Source organism: Bufo gargarizans, chromosome 9 (genome assembly GCF_014858855.1).
Source record: "Bufo gargarizans isolate SCDJY-AF-19 chromosome 9, ASM1485885v1, whole genome shotgun sequence".
In the NCBI taxonomy this organism is placed as follows: domain Eukaryota; kingdom Metazoa; phylum Chordata; class Amphibia; order Anura; family Bufonidae; genus Bufo; species Bufo gargarizans.
Genome location: NC_058088.1, coordinates 119,818,725 through 119,833,313, shown reverse-complemented (window position 1 = coordinate 119,833,313; position 14,589 = coordinate 119,818,725). Strand labels below are relative to the sequence as shown.

The window sequence follows — 14,589 nt, the reverse complement described above, 5'->3', positions numbered from 1 at the left end:
CGGAAACCAAAACGCCAGTGTAAAAGTAGCCTAAAAATACCAGATTTTATTTAAATCAGGATCAGAGAGGGCACTGGGCAGAAAAAAATAGGCAAATGAAGACTTGGACTTTATATATTGTACTATCTGTATTAGTTCATTTTTTAAACAGTAAATTCAATATTCTCTGGAAAATTGTTAAAGGGGTTGTCAGAGTCAAACACAAAGAAAATAACTTTAAAAGGCATGGGAAGGTATTAAAGTAATTAAAAAAAATATTACTCACTATTTCCAAATCCAATCATTTCCAGCTACCCGCCTCCGCTGAGGCCAGTGTTTGACTGCAGTGATCACCTGTGGTATAGGTCACATCACTGCTGTAGTCTTAAAAACAAAGCTTGGGAAAGAAGATCTGAGCAGCGGCACTGAAACAGACAGGGTTCAGGATTTATAACTTTGTTACATTGGTAACCCATGCTTGCTGCTGTCCCTCTTCAGGCGGGCACAGGTGCCGCTTCTTTCACCTACCTTCTGCTTCTCCAGTGGCCCAAACCCACCAGCCCCTTTCTGTTTCCTTGCGGCAGGTCGGCCACTGTTCTCATCTGTGGCCATGTCCTGCAGACTGCAACTTGGTGCACATGCACCCTAATTCGATAAAGCATACGGCTGGCCATCACTGGGTACTTAAGCACCTTCCCCTATCGGAGGGTGCCTGAGCAATAGGTTATCTATATTGCTAGTTCGTGCAGAGGTTGCTGCATCGGTGTCTGCCTGTGTACCAACTTCGGCTTGATTCCTGGATTCTGACCCTATCCTGCGTGACTTGACTTCTGTTTGATCTACTTATTGATCCTACACTGCCTGCCCTGACCTTGGACTGTTTACCTACATCACATACTCTGCCAGCCCTAACCTCAGCATGTCTCTGACTATAATTTTGCCTGACCCCTAGTGTCAAATGTCGTCACGCAGAGTGAAGTGTAGATTGGATTGCCAGACAAACGCCCTTAGGATTAGCCCAAAGTCAAATATGTTGGTTGACACACTGGCTCCACTCCGCTACCGTAACATTTCACATTTTGCCATGCTTTTTACCATTGATTTTCTATTTTATTTTTTTACCTCTGACAGTCACTTTAAATTGGGGCAATATTTCAGCTTTGGTGGGTAGTAGTGGGAGTCTGACATGGGAAATGACGTCCTTGTTATACCTTGCTGTAATAAAATCAGTAATGAATACTTGGTTTTGATCTCATTCACTAAGACTGCAAAATTCTGAAGAATCTTTTAATATAATGCAAGAAAAATGTTTACGATGAGTTGGCCAAAGTGTCTCCATTAGGTACTAAAGGGTTTTTTCCACTCTGCATCAACATCCTTTAAAATTATTTTTGACGGCAGCTGTAATTTTTTTTTATGTATTTCTTTTACATTTATTGTTTTTCTATTCTGGGCGGTGGTCACTTGAACATGTTCACGCAGCTCTATTATTTCCTCTGATGTTATGTCCATGTGCATTTGAAAGCAGCAACAGGGGCAGTTATAGGGGAGTGTCTACGTAATTAGCTGGGTGGGAAGGAGCTATAAGATCACTTTAAAAATGTAAAGTATAAGGCTACACTTAAAGGGAACCTGTCATGTGGATATTTGATTATAATCTAACTAATTATATACAATCATTAACTACTAAAAAGTACCTTAGCTGTATTCACTTACTGGTGTGACAGATGGTTACCTCATAATATACACACAAAGATGCTACATGCCGCATGCTAATGAGCTGATTGGAGTCCGGCGTGAGGTCATCGAGTCCAGCGTATATTTAATTCAGAGCTATAGCCACTCCCCTGCCCACCTGCTGCTGGTTCATATGGAAACAAACTGTCATTCAGCAGCAGGTGGGCAGGGAGAGTCAGGAGCTCATGAATATTCATGACTCATCGTTATCAGCTGGAACTTTTCAATACAAGATGTTGGCAGATTGACTGGGTCAATTAAAGAAAGTGACCCAGCAGTTTGCTAAGACAATCAGTCACTTATTTATGTTGCCCTTAGTTAGGACACCATAAAACTGGTGACAGGATCCCTTTAAGGCTACTTTCACACATTTGCGTTCAGAGCGGATCCGTCTGGTGTCTTCACAGACGGATCCGCTCCTATAATGCAGACGATGGGATCCGTTCAGAACGGATCCGTCTGCATTATAGTTTAGAAAACATTCTAAGTGTGAAAGTTCTCAGACAGATCCGTCCAGACTTTACATTGAAACTCAATGGGGGACGGATCAGTTTGAAAATTGAGCCATATTGTGTCAACTTCAAACGGATCCGTCCCCATTGACTTACATTGTAAGTCTGGATGGATCCGTTTGCCTCCGCACGGCCAGGAGGACACGCTTGTGAGAGCCTTCAAGCGGAACTCACAAGCGGAGCCCTGAACGCTAGTGTGAAAGTAGCCTAAGTGTTTACAAAAAAAATCATTTATAGGGTAAATAGTAATAGTGTAATTATTCAAAATGCAAAATATACACACGTCTGGTATAATAAAATGAATAATGACTTGTATTGTTCATTGTAAAAGTGTTCTTCACTGCAACATAAAACTTTGTGAAATTTTTCAAGTATGGGTTCTGAAGCTTCTAAAATGTCAACCCAAGAGCAGTTATGCACAGGTAGAGAACGGGACAGTACATGCAGCACAGGTAGAGAACGGGACAGTACATGCAGCACAGGCAGAGGACAGTACAGTACATGCAGCACAGGCACAGTACAGTACATGCAGCACAGGCACAGTACAGTACATGCAGCACAGGCACAGTACAGTACATGCAGCACAGGCACAGTACAGTACATGCAGCACAGGCACAGTACAGTACATGCAGCACAGGCACAGTACAGTACATGCAGCACAGGCACAGTACAGTACATGCAGCACAGGCACAGTACAGTACATGCAGCACAGTACATGCAGCACAGGCAGAGGACGGGACAGTAGCAGCACAGGCAGAGGACGGGACAGTACATGCAGCACAGGCAGAGGACAGTACAGTACATGCAGCACAGGCAGAGGACAGTACAGTACATGCAGCACAGGCAGAGGACAGTACAGTACATGCAGCACAGGCAGAGAACGGGACAGTACATGCAGCACAGGCAGAGAACGGGACAGTACATGCAGCACAGGCAGAGAACGGGACAGTACATGCAGCACAGGCAGAGAACGGGACAGTACATGCAGCACAGGCAGAGAACGGGACAGTACATGCAGCACAGGCAGAGAACGGGACAGTACATGCAGCACAGGCAGAGAACGGGACAGTACATGCAGCACAGGCAGAGAACGGGACAGTACATGCAGCACAGGCAGAGAACGGGACAGTACATGCAGCACAGGCAGAGAACGGGACAGTACATGCAGCACAGGCAGAGAACGGGACAGTACATGCAGCACAGGCAGAGAACGGGACAGTACATGCAGCACAGGCAGAGAACGGGACAGTACATGCAGCACAGGCAGAGAACGGGACAGTACATGCAGCACAGGCAGAGAACGGGACAGTACATGCAGCATAGGCAGAGGACAGTACATGCAACCCAGTTGGAGAACATATACTGTATATTCGGCAGAGAACAGTACAGTACATGCAGCTCAAGCAGAGAACATATATTGTACCTGCACCATGAGCAAAGAACAGTGCATTTCTATACTTATCCCAATTTGCTCTAGGCATGTCTAACATTTATTTCTGTGAATACCACACAAGTCATCATTGCATTTATTCTGTTAATAATTATATTGTGACTCATAGATTATATTGAAATCTAAATAAAAGCACTTGAGAATATGGATAATAATTTTTTTCCTTAACAATAATTGTTCTGTTTATATTTTTCAATGCCTTCATAGCAGAATATATGTCTTTATATTTTTAGCAAAAAAAGTTGGGCCTCCAGGTCCATCAGGACCTCCTGGCCCTGCAGGTCCTCAAGGGCCGCCAGGACCTCCCGGACCACCCGGAATCCCAGGCATTCCAGGTATACCAGGATCAAATGCTATGGGCCCTCCTGGGCCCCCTGGGCCCCCAGGACCTCAAGGACCACCTGGAAACCAAGGGCCTTCTGGTAAGTCAACATTTATGAGAAGATGACAGGATGTGTGGGTTTGTGCTGTGTTTATGATCAACCCTTTCTCTTTTTTTTTTTTGTCGTCTTCTTCCAACAGGATCTGGAGACAGGACCACTTCTAGAGATATACAGGTTAGGTACTTTGAAGCCTTTTAGGCCGTTCTTTGGTTACAGTTTATTTAAAAAATCTGCATATAATGCTTCTTATTCTAATGTACATAAAGATTTACCTTCCTGGAATATGCAATAGCTGTGAATAAATAATATGTAGACCCATTTTTTTAGGTGGTAACATGTACATTTTTCTGTAAAAATAATTCACCCTCAGTCACAAAAGTAACATCATGGTGACATTTTCACTTACAAACAAAAGGGATTTTGTCGGCTAATTTTTTATTTGCAAAATACTACTTAATTTTTTATTTATTTTTTTCTGAGCTTTACAATTATTTTCTCTGGTTATTTTGCAGCCAGCTGCAGTTCACTTACATGGTCAGGACTCAGCAATACAAGTAAAAAATGGTAAGAAACCAATTGTTGCTTATTATTCATTTTCCAAGAAAGGTTCAGCTTTACAGAGAGTAAACTGCTACCCAACACATCTGTCAGGATTTATCTCCAGAAGGACCAAAGAATTGGATATGTTGAAATATTCTTGTTTCCTTGGTGGCTTGTTGAGACACTTATTCATATTGAATGAAACAAGACAACATGTTTATGGTCAGGTCCACAGGCTACAGATGAGAACCTCTTTCACAACACAAGATACCAAAAATGTATGACGCCAATAAAATACCACCAATGTATGACAGTGTAATCAATTACAGTATTTATTGTATGTTAAAATGATGAAAGTACATGCAAATAATGCCCAGTGCAATAGATCTTCAGATATGAAAGGATAAAAGGCCGAATTAAAGTAACTGTTATTTGGCATGTCATACTGACAATGTCAGAGGTTTTTGCTGGTGAGGTCCATTTGCTGATACTCCCACAGTCGCTAAAATGAGGTGACAGAAGTGCTCAGCTGAACGCTGTCTCTTGTCACTAGTTAAACAGGCTCAAATAAGTTTTGTTGGAAGATTTATGAAGCGGCCTTGATCTCCTCTATATCTAAGCGGATATATCTAAGCGGATACCTCTTAATAAATTAGGTGCATCTTTGGCCCTCCATGTGCCAGAAACTCAACGCTATTCCAGCTAAATGACTAATTACTTAAATTGTGTAAATTATAGTAAATATAGTGGGCCCTTGAGGCTCTACCCCCTTCCACGCCACTTTAGATAAATGGTGAAAATCTCAAAGTTGCACATCATGGAGCAGATATGGACTTTAAGCTACTTTTGTGGTTTAAAATACTTAATACGTCTCCCCCTGAGTCCAGCTTCATCTAGCATGGAGAGACAATGATCAGTTTCTGCTTATTCATGTTGGTGATCTTGAGGCTGTTGGCACAGGACTTTCACCAATAAAAGCATGGTCAGTGTGACATGTCGTCAAAAGTTGTTAAAGGGTAACGGTCCTATTTTTATTTTTATTTGCTAGTTTATTAGTATTAGAGCTAGGCATGTATACCTGAGTTAGTCTGTCAATAATTGTCAAAAGAGCTGTAATTACTATATATATATATATATATATATATATATATAATATAAGCTTTCATTAATGTCCTCTGTCCCTTTCCACTACTCCCTTAAAAGACAGTTGCTATGGCTTGTCTTCTCTGGCTAAGAAGACAGGAAGACGGAGGGGCGGTCCTTCACACTGCATGCCTTCATTAGGCTTCAGAGTGAGGAGGCGTGTCTCTCAGTAATCTAATCTGATTGGATGGCCGGGAAGCTGCTGGCTACAGCAAGTGTGTATGTGAAGTGAGGGAAAGCAGTTTTGGCCTCAGAACTGGCAGAGGCGCCATCTTGAGAAGGTCCCCATATTGTAAATGTTTAAACAGCCGTAACTAATAGAAAAACTCAAGGAAAACAGTGGTATGTGAAGAAACTAAAGATTTTTTTTTCCTAATGCTGCTGCAGCAGTAACATATGCTAAAATAGATTTTCTTTTATGAAAACATGACAGTTACCCTTGAGCACAATTACACTTCAAGAAACAAACTGCATATGACAATATTTTAGCACCATAGAAAACCTCAATCATCACAACAAACACAGCAAAAATATCTTCTCTAAAGTTCTAAGCAAATATGATATTGTGGCTTTGCTGTAACTACTAATTAAGTAGGCTGCTGTGCCTCGAGAAGTGTTGGGACAGTGTATTTTGGTTTTATCTGTAATGTTTATTAATGAACAGTATGCTGATGCATTGTTAGTACTGACATGTACTGAGTGACTACCATTCTCTCACACTGAGATCTTTCAGGTGGAATTCTCCATGACTGGTCCCGGATTACCATTAACCAGAAGGTGTTCAGGCTGCACACACGGAGTGGAGAACTGGAGGTGCTTGTGGATGGTACCTACCTCATCTATAGTCAGGTAGAAGTGAGTACGGTCTTGGACCTAGCTCCTGTTTCATCACTTTACAGTAAAATGATGCCTGTAAAATGTAATGCAGTTGCTCAGAGACTGACAGAGTATAAACTGCTAGTGGTGCTCGGTCAATGATCATACAACCAAGGTGTTGCAGTACTAAGGCCAAGTTCACACCTCCATTTTTTGATCAGTTATTTCCTTCAGTTATTGTGAGCCAAAACCAGTAGTGGAGCCTACTCGGAGATCAGGTACAATGTAAAGATTTGCACTTCTGTGTTTTTTTCTCTCACCTGGTTTTGGCTCACAATACCTAGTGGAAATAACTGACCAAATAACTGAAGTGTGAACTCGGCCTAAGACAGGTTATCAAACTTTAGGCTATTGTTTAAAGGGAAACTGTCACCGGGATTTTGTATATAGTGCTTAGGACATAGGTTGCTAGATGGCCGCTAGCACATCCGCAATACCCAGTCCCCATAGCTCTGTGTGCTTTTATTGTGTAAAAAAAAAAAAAAGATTTGATACATATGCAAATTAACCTGAGATGAGTCCTGCCCCTGACTCATCTCAAGGACAGGACACATCTCAGGTTAATTTGCATATGTATCAAACCGTTTTTTTTTACACAATAAAAGCACACAGAGCTATGGGGACTGGGTATTGCGGATGTGCTAGCGGCCATCTAGCAACCCATGTCCTCAGCTCTATACACAAAATCCCAGTGACAGGTTCCCTTTAAGGGAAAAATGTCCCAGAGTCAATCTAATTCAAGAGTGCAAATATATCAATAGACAATCCAGAGACCATGACAAGGAGGCATTCTCTACATCTAAAGGATAAACGTTTTCACAATCATGAAGTTTCTTTACTGTAACAGTAGTAAAATTATATAATAGTACATATGCTGTTTGCCATCATTAAAGGGGTTGTCCCGTTTCAGAGCTGAACCCACACATACCCAAAATTTCACCCAGGCAGCCCCCCTGATGTTAGCATCGGATCATTTAATTTCACAATAGTGATCGACCGATTATCGTTTTTACCGATATTATCGGCCGATATTCAGGATTTTCAAAGTTATGGGTATAAGCATCTATTTTGCCGATAACTAATCAGGAACAAGGATCGCACTGCTGTCAGCGCGATCCGTGTTCCCTCAGCAGCACAGGGAAGAAGGAAGCAGTGTCTCCCTCCCCCCTATGCCGGTGCCACCAATGAAAGGAGAAGAGTAGGGGAGGGCTGTGGCCACTGTGCTACCAATGATGTTGACTCATTCATTCAAATTCAACAGAAGGCGGGCGCTGGCTGCAGAATCATATAGCCGGCTCACGACCTCTATGACAGGTAGCTGCAATCTGCGGTAGTTAAACCCTCAGGTGCTGCAGCTACGGCTTGTAGCGGTCGGGTGTGCCTATATGACTCTTCAGCCAGCTCCCGCATCCTGTATTTGAATTAATGGGCGAGTTTAATACCACCCAACCCCAGTATTAAAAACATTGGTGGCGCAGTGTGCCCCCCCCCCCCCCACCCAAGCCCCCCCAGTATTAATCATTGGTGGCAGTGGCCACAGGATCCCCTCTTCCCTCCTCATTGGTGGTGCAGTGGCAGCTTATGATCGTAGCCCAAGCAGTGTAAGCCTGGGGGCACTGATCACTTACCATGGCAGCCAGGACGCTACGGTCAGCTCCCTGCTGCCGTGTGCACAAAGCACAGAGCAGCAGGGAGAGTGTGATGTCCTATTCACCCTGATAGAGCTCTATCAGGGTGAATAGGACAAGGGTTCTAGCCCCTAAGGGGGCTAAAAGTTAGTAAAAAAAAAAACACCAAAATATTAAGTATCAATGAAAAAGAAAGAGTTGCAAAAAAGAAATGCAGATTTGTGTAGGAATTTTTTGTTTTTTCAAGAATGAAAATGCACAGAATATCAGTATAAATTATCGGCAATCAGCCTAAAAGTTCACAGATTATCTGTATTGGTTCTAAAAAAATCAATATCAGTCGATCCATAATTTACAATAACACACTGACGGGTGGATGCTTCCACCCAGCAGTGTGTTCAGAGACATCACCGGCTCTGATGGGCGGGATTTAGCACTGCCCTAGCCGTTTTACAGGCTAGGGCAGCGCTAAAGCTCGTCCATCAGTGCCGGTGGCTTCATTGGGCTTACTGCTGGGCGGAAGCCTCCGCCTGGCAGCCCTAAGGAGAGCCCAGTACATCATCGGAGCTGCCTGGGTTAAAATGGGGATATGTCTGGGTTCAGCTCTGAACCCAGACAACCCCTTTAATCACTTCATTACCGGGTGATTTTCAGTTTTTTCGGCTGTTTTCACTCCCTGCCTTTCTTGAGCCATACTTTATTAATTTTTTTATTATTTTTATTTTTTTCTATTCACATAGCCATATGAGGGCTTGTTTTTTTTCAGGATAGCTTGTACTTTGTAATGGCACCATTTAATATTGCATTCAATGTAGTGGGAAGCTGGAATAAAATTGGGTGGAATTGGGGGGACACAATTCTCCCACAATATTATGAGTTTTGATTAAATATCATTCCCTATATGGTTTCTTGTGTATTAGTACTGAAACAAATAAAACAACAATAATTCCTCTTAACAGTAATTTTTATTTATTTATTTTATTAGGGAGGGAAATTTTTGGGGTGCCATAATGGGTTTCAAGAAAAACAATTACCGGTTAGAGCAATTATTCCTTTCCCCTCACCCATGACGTTCCATATGCAAGACTAAAATATAAACCAGACAAAAATTAGGGAGGACTACAGCTTGTAGCACTTTCCTTCCAAAGGTCGCATCTGAGTCAAGATGCAGCCTGTAATGTCTGAAAAAAGTAAGGGGAGAGCTCCAAGTATCGGCTCTACATATCTGGGCCAGAGAAGCATCTGCCCTCTCTGCCCAAGAGGTCGCAATGGCCCTGGTAGAATATGCCCCAAACCCCCTTGGAGGGGGCAGACTAAGGGAAGAATAGGCAAGAGAAATAGCATTCTTTACCCATCTAGTAATAACGCTAGTGAAAACCTTGCGGCCCCTACACTTTCCTTGAAACTAGATAAAACTGGAGATTTTCATCTATCCTCCAAGGAGAAGTGGAATCTAGGTAAAAAGGCAGACACCTCCTAACATCTAGGCAATTAAATCTTTCTTCTGATGGATTAGCTGGATTTGGGCAAAAGGAGAGAGGAACCACATCCTGACTTCTGTGAAAATCTGAGACCACCTACGGCTGGAAAGATGGAATTTGTCTGATGGTAACTTTATCCTCCAAACAAAGTGAATCTCAGAAACTCGTCTAGCGGGGGTTATTGCTAGAAGGAAGGCCATTTTAAAGGAGAGCATTTTAATAGAAATCTCATTTAATGGTTCAAACGGCTTCTGAGATAAGGCCGAAAGAATCGTATTCAAATCCCAGGGAGGAGGCAATGGTCTTAAGGAAGGATGTAACCTAGAGGCTACTGACAAGAATATTTTAATCCACGGCTGATCAGCTAACCTATAATCAAAAAAATAACTTGGTAATCTTAAAGCTTCCACACTAAAGGTTCAGGTAGCTGTCCTATCTAACCCTGCTTGCAAAAAATCTTGGTATTTGTGGAGATTTAAAGGGATCTCGGCTGTGACCTAGGAATGTAGAAAAAATATTCCAAATTTTAATATATTTTTTTGCGGTAACCGCCTTTCTACTTTTTAGCAAAGTGGAAACCACCTTGTCCAACAATCCCCTTCCTGACCAGACCTCCCTTTCAAAATCCATGCCGAAAGCTGAAGAACTTCTAGGCTGGGATGAACTAGCGGACCCTGGTAAAGAAGGTCCTCTCTCAATGGTAGGGTCCACGGAGGCTGTACTGCCAACCTGAGAAGATTCGATTACCAGGACCTCTTGGGCCACTTTGGAGCAATCAGGATAACCAAGGCATTATCTCTCTCTATTTTCTTCAATACTTGTGGGAAGAGGCAAATTGAATGGAAGGCATACCCTAATTCTTGGCTCCAGTCCTGAGCTAACCTATCCACTGCTGATGGGCTGTCCAAATGATTGAGGGAGAAAAATGTGTCTACCTTCCTGTTAGCTATTGAGGCAAAAAGCTCCACTGTAAGAAGACCGTACCTCTGGACTATCTGTCACATTCCCAAGTACTCTTAAGATGAACATCAACTCTTTTATCTAAAGGGTCTCCTAAACAGCCCAAATCCTCAAACGGAAGAGCTAATTTTTTGGGGGGCTTTTTTGGCTACAGGAGCATCTACAGCAGGAGCTCTATCCCATACACCCACCACTAACTCTTCAAATGGATATTTTCTTTTAACAGAATTCGGTATAAAACATTTTCTGTCAGTTTTTTTTCCATTCTTTTCTAATCAATGCTTCTATGTTCTTATAAACAGAAAAACTCTATGGCACTTAGGGCCAAGGCCCTCAAAAACCTGGTCAGCAATAGTCTTAGGCTGTTTTACGTCCTCCAACTGCATTGTGGTCTTTACGGCTTTTAATAAAGGCTCAGTATCTTCCGGTGGAAATAACGCTTTCCCTGCTGAATCCTCTTCTAAAATCAGACGATAACTCCTGACCTGATTCTATGTCTTCGTCTCCACCAGAAAGATCAGAATCAGAGTCCATGTTATAGGTAGGCCCTTCTGGCGATTTCAGACTGCCCCAACTGAAGGACTTAATGGAGGACTTCACTTCAGATCGTACTAAGGCCTTCATGGTTTTGGATAAGCTATGGGATTCTTCCATGACTAACTTATCTATACAAGCTTGACATAGTGGTTTAGCATATGCAGCTGATAACGCTACTCTACATCCTCCAGATTCCTTATGTTTATTTTTGCCGGAAGATTTCTTAGGTGTTTTTGCTACCTAAAAAAAAAAAAAAAAGCAAACACTACTCAAAATTATTAATAGAGGATCAATCTCGCCCAAATTGAAGAGTCAAGCTTCCCCACTCCTCAGGTCCAATACCGGGCTTGTGGGCCTCGAGGGTTTCAAGGGGTTGGCGCGTCCAGCATCACCTGGTTCTGACATCTTAGGGGAGACTCCAGGTCCTGCGTACCACGGCTGGCTGGCCCCTCCTGCTGCCGACTTTTTACACACGCAGGCTCCTTTTAACAGTATGCCCAAAAGAAATGCCTACTCTATAAGGCTGGAAAGCCCCTCCCCTTCCTGTTAGCACCACCAGCAGAGTTTTAATGCCCCAGAAGAAGCCGCCCCAGCGCGCATGCACTGAGCGCATTGGGAGCACTCTCCACCATCTTAGATGTGGGACACCGGCCACCACACTACCATGGACCAAGAGCCGCCCGAGCACGGCTGTAGCGGCTCCCCCATGAGGCTTTGGGAGGAGGCAGGAGCAGGACAAGCTAAAGCCACGGCTCCCACCGGAGACTTGCGCTGCCAGGGGTAGGCCCCGTTACGGTGTTGTAGACCCGGAGGACCTCCCCCAGCCCTCCGAGGTGATAACCTAAAAAGAAAAAGGGAATTCCTCAGGTACCTCCTATCCAGAGGACAGGAGACCTGAACTGAGGTGTGATGGAGTTGTGAACCATTTTATCTCTCCAGGTTTCCTGTCCCAGATGGTAGGTCCTAGTCGCATGGGTGCCGTCAAGGATGAGGGGAAAATAAGTTTCAAAGTTCTTATTTTTCTATTACCATATTCTAACCCCCCCCCCCCCCATAATTATTTGTTTTTTCTTAGTTACTATCTATGGAGCTGTGAGAGAGAGAATTTTTTTTGTGGGATGAGCTTTACTTTTCTTTGATACCATTGTGTATGACTTTTTAATGACTTTTTATTCAATTTTTTGGGGAGATAAAGCAATGAAAAAACAGCAAATCTGCCATTTAGATTTGTTTCCATTATGCAATGTACCCAGCCTATGCTGGCACCCAGTGGTTATGTCACCCGCTCTGCCCTGGAGAGTGCACTTAAAGACCCTACAGCCAATGTATAAAGTCATATGGCAGTGGGGAGGTGATGTGTTTTTTTAACTATTTGCATTTCCAATGAAATGAAACATCCGAAGTCGATTCGCATAAAGCTTTGTTCTAATATTGTACGGAGCAGGAGCGCTCCGTACAGTATTAGAATGTATTGGCTCCGATGAGCCAAAGTTATTTCTTTGCAAAGTCTCGCGAGACTTCGGGTAATAACGTCATAAATTAATTTGTACTGTAAAAAAACATTTCCCGAATTCGGGTTTGGTTCCAAGTGGTACCTTGGAAGTCGATTCGCTCATCCCTTGTTGTTACATGGAGTCCTCCATAATAAGAGCAGCCATAGCTCATAGAGGTGTAACCCCCTTCATGATGATCAAAACAGGTATGGACAAATTCAAGTAGCCAGGAAGCTAGTGGGCCTTGAAATGTATTGCTTGTGTTTTTATGGGTTACCTTTTGATGTCTTTGATAGTTCCTAATGTCTACTTGCTGATAAATTTAAAAACTAAATCACAGTGGCTCCAAAATCCTACAGAAATTCACCTCTTCTTTAGTACAGCATGCAGTAAATTGGATGGAGTAGCTGTAATTGTACCTGCTCGCTGATGCAATGTTGAAAGTGAGCCAGTAAACGCGAGGAGAACACAGTTCTTGCAGAGCGCCGTTAACTTCAAGTAGCTGATTGGTGGGGGTGCTGGGAGTTGGACCCCTGCTCATCTGATATTGATGACCTGTCCTCAGAATAGGTCATCAATATAAAAAATTGGACAACCACTTTAAAAAATCCTAGAGAACCCCTTTAAAATCCTGAAGTCTTCAGACTTTGTGGAGGAAAGATTGATTCCTCAGTACTTACCCCTCCGTTATGCTTCATGGCTGCCATCACCATTGTGCTTCATCTGGCTGCGGGCCATTTCGCTCTGGTCATGAGAACCCCTTTATCTGCTTTCTGCATCCTGGTAAATCAGTGAGCTAAAATAACTCATCATGTTTGCCTAGAGTCGTGGAAACAAGTTGTACGACAAATTTAGCTCTGCTAGAAAATATTGGCCTCCCTAATGTATAGTCATGAGCCCAAAATGAGTTTTCCTAGTTTGCTTTTTGGTTTCAGCTTTGCATTTAATGAAATGGATAGTATGTTTTAAACTGACTTTAAGCACTTTCCTCTCACAGGTTTACTATATCAACTTTACAGATATTGCAAGTTATGCTGTGATGATTGATGAGAAGCCATTTCTGCAATGTACACGAAGCATAGAACCTGGTAAAACCAACTTCAATACCTGCTACACTGCTGGAGTTTGCCTCCTAAAAGCCAAACAGAAGATTGCAGTAAAGATGGTTCATGCAGACATCTCCATCAACATGAGTAAACATACGACGTTCTTCGGAGCCATACGTCTAGGGGAATTCCCAGGCTCATAAATTTTTTAGAAAGCAAAAAACTTTTAAGGATCACAAAGTGTTACTAGCCCACTTGACTTAACAGAAGTCACAGTTTTTGTTTTTTTGCAATGAAAATCTGTGATTGGTTGGGTGTAGTGGAGGACATGAAGAATTAAGTGGTTGTTTTATGCTGAGAATGGCACTGGATATTGCATTCCTCAGAAGAATATGGACAATTTTGCAAGTGTGGACCATGTTGCCAGTACTGTTGGGATTCTTGTTGCACTAGCTGGCCACTTCCCATGCAAGGGATCATCAACGCTGGTGGACAATTTTGATAAAAAGAAATACAAACTATTTCTCCTGCATTATGTCTTAATAAATAATATATACACAACAAAAATTATTTTATTAATGCAAAATACAGTGCATCAAAGTCTAGCCATTTTTTATTAATACTTTGGACTTCAGCTCTATGACTGTAAATTCCTGCCTGAATTTAGAAAGAAAAAACCCACAAAGCTACACTACAGTTTTTATTTTTCTTACTCTTGAGGCAGAAAAATGTCACAGCTACGTCATGCTGCTTTTACATCAAATGCGCATAAAGCACATCAAACCAAAACACATTCTATGAATGGAAATTGATATTTTTTCATT

At 42.4% G+C, this 14,589-nt stretch overlaps 1 protein-coding gene across 4 annotated transcripts in view; it reads left to right on the top strand.

Moving 5' to 3' along the window:
• Positions 1-14,331, top strand: part of EDA (ectodysplasin A) — a 205,021-nt gene extending 190,690 nt beyond the window's left edge. The window contains exons 4-8 of one of the 4 annotated variants that reach the window (XM_044268472.1): positions 3,912-4,100; positions 4,201-4,235; positions 4,574-4,625; positions 6,478-6,593; positions 13,717-14,331. In XM_044268472.1, the coding sequence (XP_044124407.1) occupies positions 3,912-4,100; positions 4,201-4,235; positions 4,574-4,625; positions 6,478-6,593; positions 13,717-13,968 (644 nt within the window). In that variant the 3' untranslated portion in view covers positions 13,969-14,331. Of the gene's footprint in view, positions 1-3,911; positions 4,101-4,200; positions 4,236-4,573; positions 4,626-6,468; positions 6,600-13,716 lie in introns of all 4 variants that reach the window. The other 3 variants (XM_044268471.1, XM_044268470.1, XM_044268469.1) reach the window with 3 other exon arrangements.
• The last annotated feature ends 258 nt before the right edge of the window (positions 14,332-14,589 follow it).